General features: G+C 29.0%; 3 protein-coding genes across 3 annotated transcripts; 2 read left to right on the top strand and 1 right to left on the bottom strand.

Annotated features, from left to right (window-relative positions):
* LOC107168753 (vesicle-fusing ATPase 1-like) lies at positions 1-4,679 on the top strand. The gene is made up of 12 exons (XM_015518267.2): positions 1-225; positions 315-403; positions 470-697; positions 771-922; positions 1,150-1,282; positions 1,354-1,496; positions 1,562-1,761; positions 1,820-2,044; positions 2,123-2,233; positions 2,323-2,802; positions 3,852-4,195; positions 4,266-4,679. The coding sequence occupies exons 1-12, from the start codon at positions 220-222 to the stop codon at positions 4,399-4,401; spliced, it is 2,247 nt and encodes a 748-aa protein (XP_015373753.1). The 5' UTR covers positions 1-219; the 3' UTR covers positions 4,402-4,679.
* A 6,879-nt stretch (positions 4,680-11,558) lies between these two features.
* LOC107168762 (uncharacterized) lies at positions 11,559-18,523 on the top strand. The gene is made up of 4 exons (XM_015518281.2): positions 11,559-12,578; positions 14,147-16,160; positions 17,223-17,381; positions 17,465-18,523. The coding sequence occupies exons 1-4, from the start codon at positions 12,490-12,492 to the stop codon at positions 18,200-18,202; spliced, it is 3,000 nt and encodes a 999-aa protein (XP_015373767.1). The 5' UTR covers positions 11,559-12,489; the 3' UTR covers positions 18,203-18,523.
* A 368-nt stretch (positions 18,524-18,891) lies between these two features.
* LOC107168757 (uncharacterized) lies at positions 18,892-22,617 on the bottom strand. The gene is made up of 2 exons (XM_015518271.2): positions 21,989-22,617; positions 18,892-20,060 (listed from the first exon to the last, which is right to left on the bottom strand). Exons 1-2 carry the CDS (start codon positions 22,239-22,241, stop codon positions 19,237-19,239), a joined length of 1,077 nt encoding a protein of 358 aa, XP_015373757.2. The 5' UTR covers positions 22,242-22,617; the 3' UTR covers positions 18,892-19,236.
* Between the last annotated feature and the right edge of the window lie 1,930 nt (positions 22,618-24,547).

The following is a 24,547-nucleotide window of genomic DNA, read 5'->3' as shown; positions in this document are numbered from 1 at the left end:
TGATACTTGATAGCAAAGTGTTGGCGTTAAATATTTATGAGTTATGAAAATATTAACATTTGACAATACACGCATATTACAATATTCATTATAATATTATACAATATTTTATTATACTCGTGTGCTACCTAAAGAAAATATTCGAATCATTTGGTTGTGGTGTCCTCCTAATGTAATTGTATTTGTTGAATAGTTAACTTATTCGCTCATCGCAGGAAAATGGTGGTAAGTCATTGATGTTGACTGTTTTTAGTAGCAATCACTAAATACATTGAAGCCAACATAGCATTTATCATTCTGTCTTTGTTTCATAGGTATTCAAGGCAGTGAAATGTCAGGCAGACGATTGGGCGCTTACAAATTGTGCAATAGTTAACGATGAAGACTTTCGAAGTGATACAAAGTATGTAAAAGATAATTCCGGTAAATTATTTTTTAAGCATACTCACTAAAATTAAAATAAATTTAGATACATAGAGGTCCAACATCAGACCAAAGCAGATCTTAAGTTTTGGTTCACAATATTGTTTGTGAAAAATCCACCTCCGCGAGGATGCATAGCTTTTTCTGTGAATCAACGAGAATGGGCCCAACTGTCTATCAATCAGCCAATCAGTATTACTTCTTATCCAGGAAATACAGCAATTGATTTTTTGTGTTCAGTTGAAGCTGAAATTGACTATTTTCAAAAAAACAAGTAAGTACAATATTTTGTATTTAAAATAAAAATAAAAAAAATTGCTAATGAATTGTAATATATATTTTCTTAGGTCAAAAAGTGTTAATGAACAATTTGATACTGACATGATGGCTAAAGAGTTTTTAGTTAACTTCACAAATCATGTTTTATCTGTCAGTCAAACATTATTATTTCAGTTACCAGAAAAGCCACTGATGACAATAAAAATCAAAAGTATTGAAGGTAAATATTTTGTATTTATGATTTATAAAATTGGAAATTGAAGTTGGATGATATGTACAATGCAGATTTTTATATTAATACATGAGATCCTCTTAACTTTGTCACCTTAAATGCTAGTAAATTAACTTTAAAGAGCAGTAAAGCATATAAATGTTAATTTAGATTTACTATTTTTTTATAACTTCCAAGATTAAAAAAATTTAACAGTATTTGGTAAAAAATTTTAGGTGTTAATTCTCAAGAAATTAATTCTGGAGCAAAACCACGGTCAGTTCAATATGGGAAATGTTTGAGCAATACCGCTGTACGGTTTGTAGTTGGCTCTAACCCTTCATTAATGTTGGTAGGAAAGTCAAAATGGTAAGTTGGTTATTTCATAATAATACTTAATTGTCTTAATTCCTGAGTATAATTTTGTTAAATATTTTTAGCCAACAAGCACGTGTATCAATTATAAATCCAGATTTTGACTTCAACAAAATGGGAATTGGTGGCTTAGATTCAGAGTTTAATGCTATTTTTAGAAGAGCATTTGCATCTAGAGTATTTCCGCCAGAAATTATTGAAAAACTTGGTAAAATCAATAAATTTAAAATACCTCCTTTTTAAATAAGCTAAGTATATTTTTCATTCATTTAGGATGCAAACACGTCAAAGGTATTTTGCTGTATGGTCCACCTGGAACTGGTAAAACATTAATGGCTAGACAAATTGGACAAATGTTAAATGCACGTGAACCCAAAATTGTTAATGGCCCTCAAATTTTGGACAAATATGTTGGTGAATCTGAAGCAAATATAAGAAGGTTATTCGCAGATGCTGAAGAAGAAGAAAAGAAAGTATGTTAGATTATTAATTTCATTAAAGTTAGTTCTTATTTTTATGTTTTTATGTTAGTCTGGTCCGTCTAGTGGCTTGCATATAATCATCTTTGATGAAATTGATGCTATTTGTAAAGCAAGAGGTTCTGTTGGTGGAAATACAGGAGTGCACGACACCGTAGTGAATCAGTTGTTAGCTAAAATTGACGGAGTTGAGCAACTAAACAACATCTTAGTTATAGGTATGACTAATAGAAGAGACATGATTGATGAAGCGTTGTTGAGACCTGGTCGACTTGAAGTAAGATATTTCATATGAAATTGTTTGCTAATTGCAATAATATCATAGTCATTGATTACAATAATTGCTTGAGTGTAGGTACAAATGGAAATAAGTTTACCTGATGAACACGGACGTTATCAAATTTTGAATATTCACACAACACGTATGAAAGAATTTAAAAAAATTGCCGATGATGTAGACATGAAGGTAAACTATCCAAATAATATAAACTATTATTAATAATTAGTTTTAGGTCTATCAAATCTACTTGTATTTCATGTATTTTAAATATTTAGGAGCTTTCAATACGAACTAAAAACTTTAGCGGTGCTGAGTTGGAAGGTTTAGTTCGTGCTGCGCAATCAACAGCCATGAATCGTTTGATAAAAGCTAACAATAAAGTAGAAGTTGATCCTGATGCATCTGAAAAACTTCAAGTGTGCAAGGAAGATTTTTTACATGCTTTAGAATATGATATAAAACCTGCATTTGGTGCTAGTGCTGAGGCTTTGGAACACTTCTTAGCACGTGGTATTATAACATGGGGTCCATCTGTCAGTGGAATCTTAGAAGATGGAACATTGCTTACACAGCAAGCTCGTGTTGCAGATGCATTTGGCCTTGTCTCTGTACTCATTGAAGGACCTCCAAATTCAGGAAAAACTGCCCTAGCTGCAAAGTTGGCAAAAGATTCAGATTTTCCTTTTGTCAAAGTGTGTTCACCAGAAGACATGGTTGGATTCACTGAAACAGCCAAATGCTTACAAATCAGAAAAGTACATTCCCCAAAAATATGCTAATAAAATAAATAAAACCTGAAAACACTCATTCGCTTCAAATTTAAATCTTATCTAAAATTGATTTGTTGTATGAAAGTTAGTGCATAAAAATTGACATAATTGTTTTAAAATGTTATCTCGGCATAGTTTATATTCTCTTCTGCAAAATTAACCATGTTATGCTGGTTTAAGACAAAGACCACACATGTGTGACGTCCTCTTCACATCTTAATCACTATTTGTGAGGATGTGAAAGTATTAATACATTATCACCGTATTTTATAAAATCGCGTGGTTAACCTGTTACCTTAATATCTCAAATAGTTAAAAATATTCAACTCCCCGACTTCGGGTTAGGTGGCTATTAATAATTAGTGAAATCATTTAACCTAAACATTATTACTTAATTTTGTAATGAAAATTCTGAACAATCTGAACACCATCAACACAATTATACAGAGTATGATGGCAGTTTGACACCTCAAAATTTTTTTAATCACCAACCACTTGCCATCAAATACATAAAAGCAATTAGTACTGACTATACTCTATTCAGAATAAGAACGGTACTAGGCTGCCAACTTGTTGAGCATTGTGCATGGATGTGACTTTGTTCAGAAGCCTTTCTTCGGGCGCCAATGTTGATAGGAGAAGTATCTGACCCTGTAGACACAAAGTAGTCACTGCCCACAACCCAATATCTTTCTTATTCTGAATAGATTAAGTCATACATATGTATATACATACCTCAATATAGAGATAGGATTTAACACATATAGTTATTTATAACTACAAATTAAACTATAGTGTTAATATGCATTGTTATTTTTGCTTAATTTAGGATACGATAATGAATTTCAAATCAACCTACCATTTTGAGAAACTTTAAAATTTATGAACTACTCAATAATGTACATTTTTATGACTCCTTCCATACACAATGGAATTTAGATAAGCTTATAACTTAAAGAGATATTGAGTGATTAAATATGGTTATGCATATTACAATTAACTAGAACTAAAATATTTTTATATTTTTTTTCCAGATATTTGACGATGCTTACAGATCTCAACTTAGTTGTATTTTAGTTGATAATATTGAACGTTTATTAGACTATGGGTCAATAGGTCCAAGATATTCTAATCTTACACTACAAGCTCTATTGGTTCTGTTAAAAAAACAACCCCCTAAAGGTAAAAAACTATTAGTGTTGTGTACCAGTAGTCGTAAACAAGTACTAGAAGAAATGGAAATGTTGTCTGCCTTTACTGCTGTACTTCATGTCCCTAACCTTAGTCAACCTGAAGAACTTATTACGGTTCTAGAACAATTTGATTTGTTCACAAAACAAGACATCCACAAGATCTACAACCAAATATCTGGTCACAAGTGAGTTGATGAACTTTCTAAACCTTATTAGTAACATTGATAAACAAATGTTATTGTTTTGTGATTTTAGTGTTTTTATTGGTATAAAAAAATTATTGGCTTTGATTGATATGGCCCGTCAAACTGATCCAAAAGTACGAGTGATTAAGTTCTTAACTAAAATGGAAGAAGAAGGTTGCCTAGATTTGGGTACTATGATACATTAAATATTGTACCAATTTATTGTTTTTATTTAAAACAACTAGTCAACTATTCAGTAAATCATTAAAAAAAAAAAATATGTTAACATTCCGATACTCGTTAAAATAAGTTGACAGATTAGCTTTATTATTGTTAATATCAAGTATTATTCCAATTTTGATATTTTTCTTCGCTCTTGTTTGTAATAAGACATTGTTTAATTTTACCTATATATTACAATGTTTTCAATTTTCGTCCATTTAATTGTTATAAGTATAATAATATATTAAATTATATCATTAATTTTTGATTTTTAACCCATTGGCTCCATATTTTTATTTTCAAAAACATAATGTTTGGATATTGTTATTATTTTATGTTCATGATTCCTATTTATATATTATGTTAAATAGAAGAATTAAGTAGTTTGGTATTTGTTAAATAAGTATATGATACTAAGATCAAATACTTAATGAAATAATGTCACATATTACTTATAAGTTATATACCATTTTATAACAATTATAACTAGGTTTGTTATTTAGAAGCAAAAAAAAAAATTTTATTCTAATATTTGATAGTTATTTAATAGTATTGTAAGCATTGTGTAATATAGATTTCAGTAATTTCATATAATTCAGTTTTTGAAATTTCAGATTCTCCGTAATATGTTAAATTATTTAAAATTTAAATGTTTTTATGTAAATTCTAATATCTTTACTTTAGATACTTATTATATCATAATAAGTGAAATAAGTTACAATTAACCTAGTTTGTGAAGCAATTAAATGAAATTAATAGAAATTATTTTTAACAATAATATTTAGTAGATTGTCTTTGGATAAATGTTTTTATAGCATATATACTAGTGTCTATTCACTTTTAATTTGACTTAGTCTTAATAAAAATGCTTTTAACATTAATTTTTGATGAATTTTCATATAAATACACTATGTATATTATTTTTGGGTTTGGCTAAGCGTATACACAGAAGGGGTATAGAGGATGGATCCTCCCCATGAGTTTTTTTTTATGGTTTATTTAAAATATTTATTTTATATTTTGTACTGACAATAGAAGATTATAAGGAACAAAAATCACATTTAACGACAAATCGTCAACTAATGCCAGTATGTTATTAAAATCCAGGGATTCTGAATTTTTAATTGCTCTTTAAGTTGTTATGGTATTCAAACATTATAAATAATATGTTTTGATGATATTGTATTTAGTAATTATTGCAAATTATTTTTATTATTATTTTTATTATTTCTTCGGACATTAAAATTGTCGCGTGTGAGATGAGTTTATGGATGGCTTGGCTTTTAGTGGAGAAAATGATGGTTTTAGGAGGAGGTTTGGTTATTTTCTATTGAGACTAAATCAGTTTCATGGGAGCAATTTAAGGCATCTATAAAGTACTACATATTATTATTAGGTGGTATTTTCTTAGGATTTACCTTATTATGCAAAAAACAAAAATTATATTGAAACAATTAAAATTTAATAAATGAAAAAAAAAAACCTTTATGCGAATAACAAATGTTTTCAAAAAATTATGTTGACTTGAAAAAAGCTGTACTATTAATGATAAGTATATATGCTGCTTGTAAACTTAAGACAAAATATAGTAAAATAATTTTAATCATTGTATAATGAGGGTAAGACATATTTAAAATATATTGCTTATTGTTATTATACATACAATTTTTCTCAGACATAAGAGCAGATTTATAAAATTTAATTTAAAAAATGGTAAAAATTTGGATATTTCTATTCCTGTCAAATGGTTATAACTGCAGACTTCTCGGTTGTTTCCCGCGCGAAACAGTTTTAACTAAGTTACGCATTTGTAAAACGGAGACAACACATGTGGATATCACGTCCTCTTAAGCCTAGGATTTTCATACTATGTACATATATTTATTTTTTTGATTTTCCAATAGCATATCCGTGAATGGAACAAAATATTAAATATTAGAACCTAACGGTTCTTAACCTGTAATCCGTGATATTCATGTCGGGGGTTCGTAGCAGTCTTAACATTTCACCCTATAGTCAATAAAAATTAAGTTTAATAAACATAATTATGAATGTGTATGTTTTGTTATGTCTACTTATATACGTTTCACGTAATATAAAATAATTATCATAATTTTTGTAAAAAAAAAGGTATTCGACAAAAAATTTAAATTGTTAGGGGTCCAAGATTTCTAAAAATATTTCATCTAGGGTCCGTCGTCCGTGTTCTACAAAAGATTAAGAACCGCTGTATTAGACGATTCGATGATGCGTTTCAGTATTCAGTATCTGGTCGGTTAAAACGCACACGTGTATTAATTAAATTTATACAGTGATATAAAGGCACAAACCAGGGGCGTAGGCAGGCCTGGTAGGCCCGGGCCTGCCCAGATTTTCTCTAGAAAAAAACCAATAATATTAAAAATAATATATTCAGACACGTATACACGTTTTTACAACAGTATAATATTAATATAACACTATAATAATTTGTCTCATTGTCTGTATCAAGACGGCGACATCATTAAAATCCCATTAGGACTATCGCACTAGTCGATAGACGATACGTAAAAATAATATTGAAAAATAGGTAATCGATAAAATCGTTACTTACAAAATTATCGAGATAAAGTTTTGTTGGAAATTTAGAATTTTTACTTTGAAAATAATAAGTATATTATAAATTACAACTTTACGAGTATATAAATTAATATTTATAATTGTATTTTGTAAAAATATTAGTATTTAGGTACTTAAATAAAAATTTCATCTTTTGAAAATACGAGTATATGCTTATTTTTTGGTTCAATTTGTTTTAATTTTTAAGTTATTAATTATTCATTTATTTATAAGAATAATCAATGAAAACTTAGATAACTTGATAACTGAAATTATAGTAGGCTATAATCAGGAAAAGTCCCCATTACCGTCGGTGAGTAAAAGTTTTATAGTGGGCCTACCCCAAAAGAAATCCTAGCTACGCCCCTGGGCCCTGGCACAAACATATCGGGCCATGTAAAATTTGATAGTCTTATAAAAATGATACACTTGCTTATTTAATATTATGTTAAATAGGTAAATTAAATTAAATATGTCGAATCATCAGATTTTTATAACATAATTTTGTAACTATAACAATTGCTTTTTTTCAGACCTTTTCGTTATATTGTAGTTTATTAAGACCCCATCAGTCTTATATTTTATGATTGAAAATCTGCCACAGTGCCACAATACCAGCAAACTTAGTTTAGTGTGTAGACATTATCAGTGGCGTAACCAGGGGGGGGGGGGCTTAGGGGGCTTCAGCCCCTCCCATTGGCCATGTTTTGGAATACATTTTATATTATAAAAGACAAAGTACAAACCATGATATTTCTAAAAAACGGTATTGAATACAACGTATTATCTTTAGTAACAATGACCTAGTCTAAGCAAAGCATAAACGTTATGTTTATTATGGTACCGAATACCGATATAGATTTAGCCCCCCCCATTCGAAAATCCTGGGTACGCCACTGGACATTATAATGTCTGTACTGTTTTGTAGACTTATAGACTGTAATATAATAACTATTATACTATAACTTGACCGTTTAATTCCCATAATATTATACTAAGTGGGTATATAATATATTTTACGATATTATTAAAATAATTGATTTTATTATTTCATTTAGACATTATAATATAGTAATTGCTATGAGTTGAATTATTTTTTGACGAACGAATAAATAACATTAAAACGTCACTAGGTGTATAAAATATAACGATAAACTTTAGAAGTTTCAATTATACCTACGATTAATATTTTTAAATAATAATTAGTAACTATAAAAAAAAACTGTGCTTAAAAATTTTGTAGATATTTTAGTTAGGTACCTACACTGTACTTACAGTATGCAAAATACTTATGAGAAACATCGATCTACTTTGTTCTAATATTTTTAAATATATAATTAATGTCACATTGTCACCCATTTAAAATTTTCAGATTTTTTTATCAACAATAATTAAATCCAAATCACAATCATGATGACTGCAGTAGACAGTAGACTACTAGTATTTTGGCTATCGTTTACTATTTATATTTGTCAATTGTCTTAAAAATGTATAGGATTGATTGAGATGATGTCAGCGTACATGTTTTCCATCTATCACAGGATATACCTAATTTTTGTTTATCAGAACCAATATCTTATGTTATTAGCTTTAGTATTTGAGTAAATTTACCTATTATTAAATTCAAAGATAAGAACATTATCTATGTCCCTATAGGTATTAGGTACGTCGACATTTTTATGATAGGTATTTCATTTTTAATGCAAGTTTTAAATATTTATGTCCGCATGTAAAATATTAAAATTTAAAAATAATTATTAAAGGTATTACTGAAAAATTATAATATTGTGATCAATCAACGTTAAAACAGAAATAATGTGGATTATAAATACTTTTTTATAATAGTTCAATTCACTGTAGGTAATATAAAAGTAAAATACGCAAGATTAAAATCTGCTAAACATTCACAAATAATCACAGGTTTAGCGAGTTTTTTTTAACCAATTTATCTTTTACTCTGCCATATTATAAAGATATCAGTTATTAATATTGAGTATTATTTTATACACAGAGAAGACAAACACTAATGCTAGTTATTTTATTAAATAACAAAATCTAAATAAAACTGCAATATCGAGGTACGTTAACGTTTTGCAATTGTTTTCATTATAGTTATACTAATTACCTGCCTTTAAATATATTTTATCTATCTTGCAAGTAAAATTAGTGAAAATCATAAGGATTAATAACAAATAATTATCTTGTATAATCTTACATGTAAACTTACTCTTATTCAATTGCGTAATTAGAAAAAACTTTTCATACCAAAATTATGTAAAAAAGTTGCATTGCACATGTGTGTTTCAAAATGGAAAAAAATTTGTTCCCGAACCTCCTGAAAACCACATTTCAATCTGAGGTCATTTAACTCACTAGCTGTAATTTTTTGATAGTATCTAATAAAGAGTATATTTGGTATGCCTAATACCTACCCAGATATGCAATATTTAAATAATATACTTGACAAATTATTACAAATTAATAGTTATATATAAAACCAGCATTCTGGTCCCAACAACCATCCTATAGATTGATCGAGAGCATAATTTATTTATCATTTCGACACTTTCCGAATGTGAGGCCAATGCAACGATGATCTCGAAGTCGTATATATAATTATTGTAAATTTGTATGATTGGGTAAATATCCACCCCCTTAAAGTTAGCAGTACAACTATGACAAACACTCATGAAACACATCCAACAAACTTGTTGGACATTATTGGATCAATCTCATCATTTGTTGGACATTATTTCTGCCGGTAGAGATTTTTTCTAAGTTGTGCTGCCTGCAAGGTTTAAAAAGCTCTCCCCGCAAAAATAATGTCAGATTGGTCCAACAATGTACAACAAATCACACGTTAACATTTTTTATATGGGTGAAATTTTGCTGACATAAAATTGTGCTGTTGTAGTATATTTGGCAGCACAAAAGTGTCGAAAGCTTTACCGGCGAAAATAATGTCCAACAAATTCTGAGGTCGATCCAACAATGCCCAACAAGTTTGTTGGATGTATTTCATGAGTGTCTGTCATAGTTGTGCTGCTAACTTTAAGAGGGTTAAATATCCTTATATATTATAATTATAAAATAGAAACACATTTTTTGTATGTACACGAATATATCGAGAAGTACTGTAGGTATGGATTTTAATACGGTTTTCACTACCTAATAGATTGGATGTCACGGAGAGATTTTAAAATTAATTGGGTAAAAATGATAACATATAAGTAAATAATTTAATGCATTACATCGTACTCAGGAGTCAGGGGTCTTGGATTCGAACTATAAACACTACCATAATATTTGTTTTGCTTAGCTTATATTCTATTATATAGTAACAGAGGCCCAAACAAATTTTCTTTGAAAAAAAAAAAGCAAAACCGGTATTACCTTGTTACCATGTAACGCCGTGTCCTACACGAATCCGACGAGTGCGACTCGGGCGAACGAATTCTATTCTGACCATGCTGTTCTGTCGCAACTCGATGCGTCCGATGCGACAAAATACAAACTGTTTTGTTTTTCGTCGCGTAGGTCGGATTCACGTAGGACACGGCGTAAGTCTGATAAATCTCGAGGAAAGTTAATTGATGAACAATTGTCTATCGTTAAAATTGTCGATGTCTAGTAAATAAAAAATATATATATTTAGCCACCCAATTAATTCTTCCAAAACCATCCCGGCCAAAATTCGTAGAGTACACACAAAAAAAGGTCTTCTATTTTATAATATATCCTAATAAACTATTGATTCATTTATTTTAAATATTGTAGGTATTAAAAAGTTCGCCGAGTCGGCTAATTATGGCTACCAGGATGGTTGAGTTGCACCTTGACACTGAGTTATACCCAAAATGAGTTAACCAATCATAATTATTTGGAGTTGGTATTTTTGCAGGTAACGAAGTTGGCGGGATCAACTATGAACTGGTTATATAACTGATATACCTTATATTTATATCATTATACAAATTGTTCGAGGACATCGGGAATCGGAGGTAAGATATATATGGTTTTATATCGAGTGGAGTTGGGTCGTTGGGTGGGAATAATGTCATTTGTGGCCAATAAATGTTGCAACACGGAGCGCATTGTGCATACATAATTAATAAAATGTATATTATTCCCAGAAAATAATAAACCAAATTATAATGCTATTTATCATTGAACGTTGTACCTTGTAGTGTACATACAATTGCTGTAACCTAAAATCGTTGGTCGTCGCTCATAAATTATAATAAATAATGTGAATGATATCAATACACCACATATTATTATATTAACTTTTCATCATAATAATAAATTATGAATGCTACTGCGACGTCGTGTATCGGATAGTTCTACATAATATAGTGTATTACACAATAATACAGTTTGTTATCGAATAAACATAGTGAAAAACGACCGGCAACGGGAAGCATTTTAAGCGCAGATTACGAGCGTTTGGCATTCTCCCACTGCGCCGGACGCGATAAATTCTGTACAATATTTTCATCGCCATTACACGAAATCACAATATCACATTACGTTTTTGCGGTCGTGTGGCTGGACGGTCGGCCACGTTCCCGATCGGTGGCGTAATCGCGCGTGCAACAACAACAATAATAATAATAATAATATTATAATATTGTTGTGATCTTATACGATCTTACGGCGCGATACGACCGCGGAGCCCGTGTTATGACTACAACTCATAACAACTATTATCGCTTTGTGCTGTTATATATTTACGTCCGAAACCGGTTGTGCTTCAGAGGGGATCGCGGATTCGCGGCGGCGGTGGAGGTGCGCGCGAAAGGCCTCGCGTTCTGGGTTTTCAAATTTCCACCACTACTACCGAGTGCCAATGATTGCGACGAGTCGACGACTGAATAGTGAATAATATTATTGTTACGTACCTATCCACCTACCTACCTATAGGCGCCGAATAGTAGAATAGCGACGATTCACGATTGACGAAATATTTCACTAGTCGTCGTACACACGTAGTTCGTGTCTGTGTGTCGTAGTGTATTGTGCTGCACGCGGTCCGCGTTTCTTCCCGACGGTAAAACCACTAAAACCTAACATAATATTGCCACTTTGTTTTGTAAAATACCTGCGAGTTAATACAACGATTTAATTTCGCTGTTAAACTTTTTATGGTCGCTAATCGACAAATAATAGTCCACCGAATACCACCGAAACCTACCAAGCTGCGTCGTCGTGTCGCATTTCGTTTGCAGTTGACTGACTGACGCACGTCCGATTTTTTAGCTTTCTGTCTTCTCGGCGACACGGAACTTCGCATTTACGCACTGACCGACCCTCACGAATGTGATATTATTACGATGTACGACGTCTAAACGGCGTACAACGAACAGATGATGATTCTGCTTCGGCCTCCGTGCATCTCATTGTACCCGGAACTAGGCAGTTCTAGTCGGAGGATCATGTCCGCACCGGAAGCTCCAAAGTTGTCTCAGGGATGAATGCGCCCCAGTCATCGTTCCATCGACAGCGATGCGCACACCGAGTTCGTTGAAGAAATGCCGCTATTTGCGTACCACAGACTGCCCAAGTAAGTTTTCCTACCTGTGGTGATGATGATGTTAAGATAATTACTTTTGTTTATTAGTAATTAATTAGTTTACGTGTTGTTGTCGCGGTGTTCGGGAAGTGCTCGTGAGAGACAACCGCAAGTCGCAACCGTAATCGTTATATATATTTCTCGCGATTTTTTGTCTTGTAAAATGTGAATTTAGTTTACATAAAGTATCTTGTTTTTGGGGTCGGGGGGGGGGGATGTAATAATATTTATTATTAGTTTTTACACCCTCCCTTTTCAAATAATTTACAAATAAATAATGATTCATTGTTAGTAAATAAGTAAAAATATATCAAATTAGAACTATCTATATATAGATATGTAATATGCTTAATGACTTGAAGTGTACCTATTACAATATATATATTTTAATAACAAATTAATAATTGCATCAAATGCACACAGAAATACAATACCTATTCAAATACAAACATAATGCTTAACAAACGAAAAAATGTATTCAATAAATTTAAGCTTAATACAGGGGAGAAAAATAATAACTGCTCCTACTCTAAAATGTCAAGTGATAACTTCCTTTTTCCCTTCCCCAAGATTATTTTATGTAATATCATTCCAGAGTGTTAGTTGATCATTGATATGTATAAATATATTATGTACTTTGTTGGCATTTTATCTTTTGTTTCCAAAAGATAGGTAATACTAAATGCTCTATTGAGTGATACAATAGATAATTATAATATTATAACTCATATTATAATATACATTTAAATTGTATGTACATATAAATATTTAATATACTACAACCTCTACCTATAATAAGTATGACGTACTCTGCACGTCATATTTTTTATGTTTTTCTCGACATGTTGATAACAAGATTCTAAAAATACAAAATTTGCTTGTATACAACTATTTTAAATTAGATTAATCTTAAAATTAATTTTATAGTCCTGTATAAAATTATAAACATAAATAATGAAATAGATTTTTATTAAATCCTAATACACAAGTACCTAATTTATTTAATTTGTGTAACTTTATAAGGACATATACTTTTTATGATAGTTATAAATTTTATATTTTTATAGAATTAATAAGAAATATCTATAAGAATACCATAGCCATTTGTTCTAATTTAGACAATATGCAGCATTGTATATACTAAGCATAATAAAAACGGTACACGGTACACTTCATTGTGTTTACCCCTAATTTTCTATTACTATTATTATATTCAAAAGATACTATTTAGCCGTGTGTTTGTAAGAAAATAATAATCCAATTATAATAGTGTTATCTAAATGATTTATAAAAAAACAACCTTTGATTTATGTACAATTTATATATAATTTTATCCGAATGATCTTATTTATTAAAAACAATCAATAATCCTAATAAAAAAATATATTATTATTATAAAATAATATATATAGGTATATATAATTTGTGTGAATTAGGCATTTTTTTTATACATTTCATTAGATATTTTTACTTTGGATGAATAAGTTCATATTTCATTAGTTACAAATTCACAATATTCATCTAAAATTTGATTGAAAAATGATTTTATTTTTTTTCAGAATGAACTGGTTTATGCACATCATTATACTTCAAGTACTTCTTGGTCAAGTATTATCAGACTTGTTGTGTTTAAGTAGTGATAAATGCACATGTAAGCATGATATTTACAATGAAGAAATACAAGTGGCATGTGGGTTGTCAACTGTAGAATCCAATTTGATAGAATCCATTATTAAAATTGAATGTAATTCAGATAAAATACAATGGGAACAACATTTTGATCAAATTGATATCAAAACTTTACATTACGCAAAATGCCTATTATCCGATACAGGAATTCATCAAACCATTTCAACACTTGGCATTAATAAAGTTCAAACATTGAAGCTAGTTTCTATGAAACTCGATGGTAGTCTGAAAAATACTTACTTTTTGAACTTGGAGAGTGTACAGACTTTAGATATTAGTCTTACCAAATTAATATTAACCAATGAATCGTTTGAAGGAACACCACATCTAACAAAGTTATATCTCAGACAAAACTACTTAGAAGAAATACCTGAGGGTGTGTTCAAACCCCTTACTCATTTAGAAATATTAGATTTAGGAGATAATAAGATAACCAAAATAAATAGTGATGTATTTTATGGTATTCCATTGAAAGGTTTGAATTTGGACTCAAATTATTTAACATCTTTGGATTTAAATGCTAAGAGTCTGAAGCATTTGGATGTAGCCAACAATAGAATTACTTCTATAACTGTTGGACGTCTCAATCAACTTCTGGATATATCATTAAATAAAAATTTTTTAGTAACAATGCCTGATCAAACATTTAAGAATACTTCTTTAGAGTCTATCAGATTCAGCTATGGTAACTTTAGCACTATACCTCATAATTTTTTAACAAATTTAGACCGACTACTTTCTGTTTATCTGAGGTCTTTAAACATAGAAAGGGTACCTGAAAATATGATCTGGAATTCATCAAATATTACAGAATTATCATTAACTTCAAATCGTTTAAATGAACTACCAGTGATGTTTTTTCGGGATGCTGGAAAAATGAAATTGTTAGATTTATCTAACAATCGAATTGAAAACATCAATCGTGAATTACTGAGACCATTAATACATTTAGAAACCTTAAATTTATCCAATAATTTGATAGTCCAAATTAATCACTACGGTCTAAGGTTCTTAAGAAACTTAAAGTACCTCAATTTGGAAAGAAATAGGATAACAAATTTTGAACGAGAAGCATTAAATGTTCCAAAATTGAAAACATTGAAACTGGCATATAATAAAATAAGTAACTTGATCTCAAATCATTCATTTTCATTACATTATTTGGAGAATGTTGAAACTATTGATTTATCAAACAATTTCATAAATTGTATTGATCCTGGTTGGGTAAATCTGGTTAAGTTGATTAATATTAATCTATCCAGTAATAACTTTACTGTACTAAGAGTACAAGATATACAGTACATTAATGAAATTGTAAAAACTAATCTAAACAATAATCCTTTAGAGGAAATTGATTTATCAAGTTTAGAAATATTTGCTAGAGCTCAAAGGCCACCATACAATTTCTGGAATAATAGACAAATAAATTTATCAAGTGATAAATTTATTTGTGATTGTCGTAATTATGAATTTGCAAGATTCTTACATAACCAAATGCCAAAAATAGTGTACAAGTTTTTACAAATTGAACAAAAATTGATTTGTAACGATGGCTTACATACAGAATTTTCAAATGTGAATATTGAAAGTTTAACATGTGACTGGAAACTTTTTAATGATGTAAACAAGACTGATTGTTTCGAATGTGAGTGTACTTACCGTCCTCATGATAATTCTGCCCTGATGAATTGTTCAAATAGAAATTTAATATTGGCACCCGAAGTAATAATTTCAAGTAGAAATGTTAATTATACAGAACTGAATTTAAGGAATAATTCTATCACCAAGTTACCAAATTATGAACATTTAAATATCAAAAAGTTAGATGTTGGTTATAACAATTTAAATACCATTAACATTACACAGTTACCCAAAAATCTTATGGTAAGTTTATGAAACTGGTTTTGTATTAAAAAATTAATTTACATTTATATTATTTTAGATTCTGAGTGAGGTTCACTTTAACTAGTACATAATTTTGACTGTTATTATTTTTCTTGTAATGGAGTTCTCTTCTTATAACCTTAACTATCAACTTATCAAAAGATTCATAGTTTATACATAAAAATATTCTGGTAATATGCCTTAAGCGATACTTTTCTTGTGTTATCTCTGTTATTCAAACGTACGACATAGTAAATTTTATATACAATAATTCATTTTGCTTGTACTTATGTTTCAAAAGTGAAATCAACATAAATATGCTAGATGTATAAACTTTGTAGAGCATATTTTATATTTCTTGAAAGTGATATTATTATTATATCATATTATGTTTCATAATTTCTAGTACCTTAGTCTCTAGTTCTGATCATTAATATTATTTTTATGAATTATATGGAACCTTAAAATAAAATGTATACACCCTATATCAAATATATTCAATCAGAATTGTTTATTATATTCCAAAGCCTATTCTGTTACCTAAGTTTTTACTTTTAAGGATTACTAGAGTACATTTTACTTGTGTGTCAACTCCAACTAAATCTCAATAAACGCATAACATAACAAACTTTATGTTCTGAATAATTAATTTCACATTGTTATGTATATTAAGAGAGCGAATTGACCTATGAAATTTAGAACTAAAAAATATTATCTATCAGATCTTATAGGTTTTTTTATTGTTATTTTAATTTTGAAGAGCATTATGACTTATGATCATTTTAAAACTAAATTGTTTGTATATTTTATGATTAAAAATCACTTTAAAATTTGAGTATAAAAAAAACATTTGAGGTTCACTATACATTCTTACTTCTAATTTGATAATAGATTAGTTTACCCAAGTATTAAATAATTTAAATATAACAGTTACATGAATTATTTTGAATGTACAATTTTTATATTATGTGTTTGTGGCTGGTATCCTCTTAAAATACATTTTTAAAGCTATTATTTTCATGAATATATTTAAAATTTTTACAACCCAAGTTTTTATTTTAGGAATTACACCTGGAAAATAATAATCTTACAATGATTAGTGAGACGAATTTGAACAATACATTACCCAACATAAATATCTTAACAATGAATAGTAATTCATGGATATGTGATTGTGATTCTAAGAATACTATCAATTTTATTCACAAATATTCATCTAAGGTAAAACATATTTTAGTACTCTTTAAAAATATGAGTTATTATTGTATAGTTATTATATTATTCTTATTTTTTCTTTTAAATAGATTTTTGATTTAGCCAACATCACCTGCCATCAATCATCAACTCTGTTATACACTCTGACTGCGGAAGAAGTATGTCAAGAAAAATTAAATACTTCCACGATTATTGTTGTATCCATGTTTTTAGCTGTTTTTAGTTTAGTATTAGGTTTGTTATGGATTTTATATAGTAACAACAAGACTAAAATTAAAATATGGTTGTATTCTCATAACATAACATGGCCAATATCTGAAGAATCTCTTGACCAAGATAAAAAATACGATGCATTTATTAGTTTCTCTCACAAAGACGAGGAACTAGTTGCAAAGCATTTAGTCCCAGGCTTGGAAGGAGGCAGCTCACCATTTAAACTTTGTCTTCACTACAGAGACTGGGTAGTCGGTGATTGGATTCCTGCCCAAATTGCTCGTTCAGTTGATGAATCTCGAAGAACTATTATTGTACTGTCAAAACATTTTTTAGAGAGTGTTTGGGGCCGTACAGAGTTCAGGACAGCTTATTCTAGTGCTCTGAACGAACGGCGTAGTCGTATAATTGTTATACTTTATGGAGACATATCAACTAAAGATTTAGATCCAGAGTTAAAAGCATATCTATCCATGAACACTTATATTAAATGGGGAGATAGTTGGTTTTGGGAGAAATTGAGATATGCTCTTCCCCATAGACCAGAGACAAAACACAAAACTAGAGCTAAGATAATAGTACCCGATAAATTAAATTCTGTTTTATTAACATAACTTTTATTTGATAATCAACAACTTGTTTTAATTATATTATATGATGTAATATTTACATAATTTTTTCAGTATGTACATTTTGAGACAGTTATTTTTTATTTTGTTATAAAATTATATGTTTATGTATATTAGTTGTAATTAAATACAGCAATATAAAAATATTAAGTTATAAACAGAATTTTTTTTAAACAAAAAGAGTGTATAAATACCTACTTTGTTAACTTAAATTTTGTTGTATTAAATATGTTTAAAATACTATTCATATTTATTGTCATATAAATTTATACTAACTTAATAAATTAATATGACGTGCTGTGTTTATGTATTATCTTCTATATTTTGTTCAACTTAAAATATTTGGGAAAATTGTTTTACTCAGATCCAAAGTTTAGTTATTACCCCAATATTAATAATTTTCAGTTAAATAGAGCAGCAGAGAAAGGTGAGTATTTGCTATTTTTAAAAGGTATCTTATGATAAATTTAAAATTGATTGAAACTAAAATGTGCCTGAAGAATAAATAATTAATTTAGATATAACAAACATATACAAAAAAAAAAAGCAATCATTCATTACAAGTTATTTAATAGCGTAATAGTTGTTAAACATTTAATTTAAAAAAAGATTGTGTTTTATATATTTCACATAATATAAAACTAAAATTAAAATCAAATAATAAAATAACAAAATAACAAAAAATCATATATTTGAAATTTTATAATAACAAAGCTTTTGTTTAGTCTTTTTGATTTAAAACCTCACTTATTATTTAAACAAACTGATATAAACATTTAAATCTTAAAACATATAACACTTTATAAACTTGAATAAACACGAACAAAATTGTCCTAAATTATTAATTACTAGTTGTATACTTGTAACAAAATCCAAAAGAATAAAATGTAAAAAATATCAAGTAAATATAGTTATTTTAATTTAAAAATTGTATTTTGCTCTATTATGATAAAAGAAACAAATAATATTTAAATATATATATATATATTAAAATTACGTTAACAATGAATTTTGTTTTATCACTGTTGTTTATTAAATTTATTAATTCTATTTTTATTACTTAATGGACATCTACTAATAGTATGAGCTTTAGTCCCAGTTGCTTTACAATGTGGACACGTGTACCTCGATAAAAATGGACACTTCACGTTTCCTAGTTCATCTTTAACAAAATGTGTTCTATAAACTGATTCTTCTTCACCATTGTTTTTACAAAATGCACAATGTTGGTTATTTGGTAGAAATGGAGCATCAGGTAGCTTAATTGATATTTTTTTAGATGGTGGAATTCTATTAGATTTAATAGATTCTTTTCTAGATTCTTCAATAATATTAAAATCAGACTTTTCAGATTGTTTTGGTTTTGTTGGTTTGGAATATTTAATGACTTCAGCATATGATACAGTTTTTTCATCAATAGGAGTACCAGACCTAGAACTATCTGAGTCGATACTGCTGCTTTTAGTATCATCATTCTCTATGACTTGTATTTTATTATTATTTTCTTCAGGCGACTTTTTAAAATCATCATTATTTTCAGACATTACTTTAATAGGTGTAATAGGCTCTTCAAAATCTAATGGTGAACTAGATGCTGAAAATGATTCAACCGAACTAGGTGTTGGTACTAGAATGGTGACTAGTTTATTGGGTAATTGAACTTTAAGTGTATGACTATTCGTTAAATCCCTCTGATTGTTATTGTAGTTGTTGTAATTGACACTATGAACAAATGTATTTTGCGTATGTATTGGTTGTAATATTGGACGATTAGTCCATGGAACAGAAGATTCGTTGAAAGATGGCTCTGAATATAGATCACCAAAATCAAACCAACGGGATTCTGTTAATTTAGATATAAATAATTAGTTTATTTGTCACATAAATACTAGTATTTATAATCAATGGTAATATAAGAAAAGAATTATTATTTAATACGTCATATTGTCATAATTTATAAATGATAAGCCAAATGGGCCGTTCCCCAAAGCCCGTATTTATAAAAATATGAATATTGTTAAAAAAAAAAATTACAAAAAAAGCATATTAGGTATAATATTGACTATACAATACGCACAAGTATGTAGATAGAACCATAGAGGTATGATGGACAATATATTGGGTACCTTACTGCTATTTATATTATGAAGAACCTATAAGGCTATAAATAAACTATATTAATAAAAAATATATATGATTTTATTATGTTTGAAACATGAATTGTGTGGCACACATTTCTGTTTGGAAAACAGGAGTACTAAGAATATAAAATATATACCAATTATAATTTTTATTGTAAAGTTTTGTGAAATTAAAACTCTCCCCCCCCCTCCCAAACCAAGGCTTAGGAGCCGCCCCTGATGATAAACTCACGGTTATTCTAAACCTAACCTTATCAGGAACGTAATTAAGGGAGACGAGGGGGATAGATCTCCCAAAACTTATTTTACTGCCTGCTAAAATCTTATATTTGGTGGGCTAAGTTACTGTATGAGGCTTACAGATTTTGCTAAAAATATATAATCCAAATTATCCTAAACTAAATTCCTAATTACGCCACTGGATACTAGTAGACAGAGCAAGAGAGTAGTTTGTTTGGCATTACTTGGCTACGCTGCTTGATTGTACCTGTTGTACCTACTGGCTACTATGAACATGCGCGAGAGATTATACAATAAACTAAGGATATAACTGTATACAGCATACAATTTAAAATTTAAATATATATCTGTAACACAAATTATCAAGGACCAACCGTGTCTACCTTAAACACTGTCTACTAATATATATATTAAGGTCTATGGTACCTATATTAGATAAAAAAACAAGTAGATACTTTATTAACTTATATTTGAGGTTTTAGTAATTAACAACTAGTCATTTTATGATAAGTACAGTTTATTCTCATAGAATTTCAATTACTTAAAAGTGGCATCTGCAAGAACATTTTTGGTTTTGAGGGTGGAAGGTTGAAATTTAATAATTATCACATTATTTTTATTTTTCGTCTAATAATTGTGTTTATGTGAGATATTTGAAAAAATTTGTACAACTTTGATTACTAAACTTTTCAAATAGAAAAAAAATTGTCTGATCATCAACTTTGATAGTGTTTAAGAAGAAAATTGGATCTAGTTGGTACTTTTAGAAGGTTAAAAATCTCGGTATTCATTAAAATAATCTAGAATAAAAGTGAAAATTTCTACATTATCATAAAAAAATTATTCGGTTGCCTTTGTATGTAATGTCTTACATCATTAATTTAAGATTTTTTCTAAAAAATTTCTAAAACATTATTCGTTCACTCAAAAAGCTTAAAAACTTTATTATTGTATTTCAGAATATTAAAGATATTAGGTAAAGTTTAAATTTTGATAAAACCACAATTGATCTGTTGTTAAAATTTTTAATTTGTGTGGCCAAGTCTAGAATATTGAATACAAGGTCCCACATAAAAGTAGATAAAAATTAGAACTTTAACCAAAAATCACTGACCTTTTTAGAAAAATAGAATATTAAAAAAAAAAATGAATTCAACTTATCTATATTTTTACTAATAAAAGATAAAATAAAATATTTTAGACTGACATGCCATCTTCAGATCTAATCAGATGAAGAACTTTTTAAAACACTTTTACCTAAAATAGATCAGTTCGCACAAAGTAAAAAACGACCGACGAGTATGGAGGAAAAAAAACACTTAGTTATCTAATAATATTTAATGGAATTTTAAGTTAGGTGCAACAAAAGCTTACAATACTCAGTACTTACGATAATAGTTCACGTGTATTTCGGCAATGTTCATTATGTCATCGTAGAACGACGAGCTCACACACATGTTTGGAAAACGTTTTGAGTAATAAAAGGCCATTTTGCGCGGATTGCCGGACCACTCGGTGTTCTCTCTGGAAACTCTGTTGAGAAACCGGAACCGGAACTTCTGTAAGAGCACGGCCGCCCTGTCGAACATCTTTTTCTGGTACGATGACCCATCGTCGAGCATCATTCCGTCGTGAAGGATCATCGTGCGCGCAGCTGCTGTACACAATAAATTATTACACTTGAAACGGTGAGTATGATAACTATTATATTATTGTATATTTTTAATGTTGTGGTTAAATGGCACTCGCATCGTCATGTTATCGTCGATAATTATTTTGGCGGCGAAACGCGAAAAAAAATATTATAAAATACAGCAAAACTATAGCCGACATCGATATACACATAAAAATATTCATAAATATATATAAATGTATAATATATTGAATACGCTTTAAATAATTAAACAGGGTTTATTATAATATGACAATCGCGACCGCCGCTCAATGTGAACAAATATTCTGGTACACACATGACACGAGACGCATTGACGTATCGAATTAATTGTCGATTATCCACAAGACGGAATAATGTTTACGTTAGATAATCATGCTATTTTCATGCCAGGGCAAAATGTGGGAAATCCCGGCAATTGTTATCACTCATCAGACATCGGTTAATGTAATTGCCATCACCTTATCACAACATATTGTTATACTCGGTGACATGACAATCTATTTTGTCGAGCTCGGTGATACCTACATTGATTCACAGATTAACGATTAAGTTGGAAGTTGAAATCAAAACTTAATATCGTAACTTGATATTACGTCAATTGTTATTTCTTAAATATGAAACATACACATAATATGCACAATGTCGTGTATAACATAAATATGTATATGTAATATCTACTTATTGTCACTTATATCACAGATTATAATATTTATAATTTTATATAATCTGTGCTTATATTATACTCTCACAATTCACAATCACAGCTGATATGTATAAATAGAATTTATATATAGATTAAGTATTTTACTATAAACTGAAGAGTGGATAGTAAACTCGGTGATAAATGATCACTGAAGTATGATTATCTGAAATATCTGAAGTATCTAGAAAAGTAACTTTTTCCCTGCAGAGTCAAGCCTTAACACTGCATTCAGATGCTGCAAGGAAAATGTTACTTAAGCGTTTAAAAAATTGGAGTAAATTTACTTCTAAAACTTTACCTTCATTTTATATCGTAATATATCGTAATATAACAGTATATTACCCTTCATATTAATATGTGCTTATATAAGCTTCAAAGCTTCAATCCAGATTAGTTTTGCTATACAACTATTCTGTGTACTTTGTGTAATGAGTTATCCGTCATGTTAAAATGTTTTGAATGTTCCTAAACCGTTCCTTGCCAATATTATATTTTTACGTGCATCTGGTTTCTGAAGTAAAACACAATTCTTGAAATCTGTTTTTGTTGGTTCGATTACATAAATATTAGTATTGATGTTAACAAAATCCTAATATTTAACTAATTATACTAATACTTATTCTTAGGGTAGGTATGGTTTTTGATGCAATAAATAGTTAAAATATGTAAATATTATGTTGATACGTTAATCAAAATATATTTTAAAAACACAAATTATTTTTGATTTAATATTTTAACTATAAAAAAATAAGGTGCCTAATGAATAATAAAAAAAACAAATGAACAAACGAAAACAACTAGTCACTCGAGCTAGAAAAAAAATAGCGAGATTGAATAACCGATATGGTGATGTAAAAAAATCGTTACCTATCTTATCTTAAATGTACTACGACGTTGTGTAATACGAATATACGATTTACAATACGTTGAATATTGTACCACAGAATAATAGTTATTAATTATATGTTGTCAATATTAAAGACATGCTTTCTTGAAAGAATGGGATACGAATTTTCGACTATTTTTATACGACGTTATAGCTTGAAATGGAAAATTTTACGAACCGCAACGCTCATAAAATGAATATGCAGATTAGAATATTAATTCTTAATCTGTGTTTACAATACAATATAATTAGTTAAATAGATATAAATAATACAAGTAATTTTAATCTTAAATACATTCCTCGCTCCGCTCAGAATCTAAGAATATAGTTATACAATACAATTCAAATTTTATAGATAGTTTATAATAATTTCCTTAATACTGAGTATTTTTCGTCAATTTTTTCTCACGTTTGTGACTTGCAGTGTCATCAGTGGAATACCTTAGATTAACCATGAGCGTACATATTTTTCAGGACAAAATTCAATGAGTGGTGTGCCAACACAATAAACAAAAATAAGTGCAGAGACTGTACTAATATTTATTGAAGATCTGAGGGGTGTTATTATTTCATTCATTGAGCTGAAATTTCGCTCGCACTCACTTGTAAAAATAGGAATAGTAGCTTTGGTTTTAAAAAATATTTTCAAATCGTCCGGAAGACCGGAACACTTTCTTTTTCTACT

The sequence above is a fragment of the Diuraphis noxia genome, unplaced genomic scaffold (assembly GCF_037042655.1).
Source record: "Diuraphis noxia isolate RWA-SAM2 unplaced genomic scaffold, SU_Dnox_SAM2 contig0004, whole genome shotgun sequence".
Classification (NCBI taxonomy): Eukaryota; Metazoa; Arthropoda; class Insecta; order Hemiptera; family Aphididae; genus Diuraphis; species Diuraphis noxia.
This window is presented reverse-complemented; position numbering and strand designations above follow the sequence as displayed.

Excerpts from the sequence above, each read along its gene's own strand:
- LOC107168753 (XM_015518267.2), top strand. Across the intron at positions 404-469 it reads GACTTTCGAAGTGATACAAA|ATACATAGAGGTCCAACATC; the intron begins GTATGTAAAAGA and ends AAATAAATTTAG. Across the intron at positions 2,234-2,322 it reads CCGATGATGTAGACATGAAG|GAGCTTTCAATACGAACTAA; the intron begins GTAAACTATCCA and ends TTAAATATTTAG.
- LOC107168762 (XM_015518281.2), top strand. The coding sequence starts at position 12,490 with ATGCGCCCCAGTCATCGTTCCATCGACAGCGATGCGCACACCGAGTTC. Across the intron at positions 16,161-17,222 it reads AGTTACCCAAAAATCTTATG|GAATTACACCTGGAAAATAA; the intron begins GTAAGTTTATGA and ends TTTTTATTTTAG. Across the intron at positions 17,382-17,464 it reads TTCACAAATATTCATCTAAG|ATTTTTGATTTAGCCAACAT; the intron begins GTAAAACATATT and ends TCTTTTAAATAG.
- LOC107168757 (XM_015518271.2), bottom strand. The coding sequence starts at position 22,241 with ATGATCCTTCACGACGGAATGATGCTCGACGATGGGTCATCGTACCAG. Across the intron at positions 20,061-21,988 it reads AATACACGTGAACTATTATC|AATCCCGTTGGTTTGATTTT; the intron begins GTAAGTACTGAG and ends CTAAATTAACAG.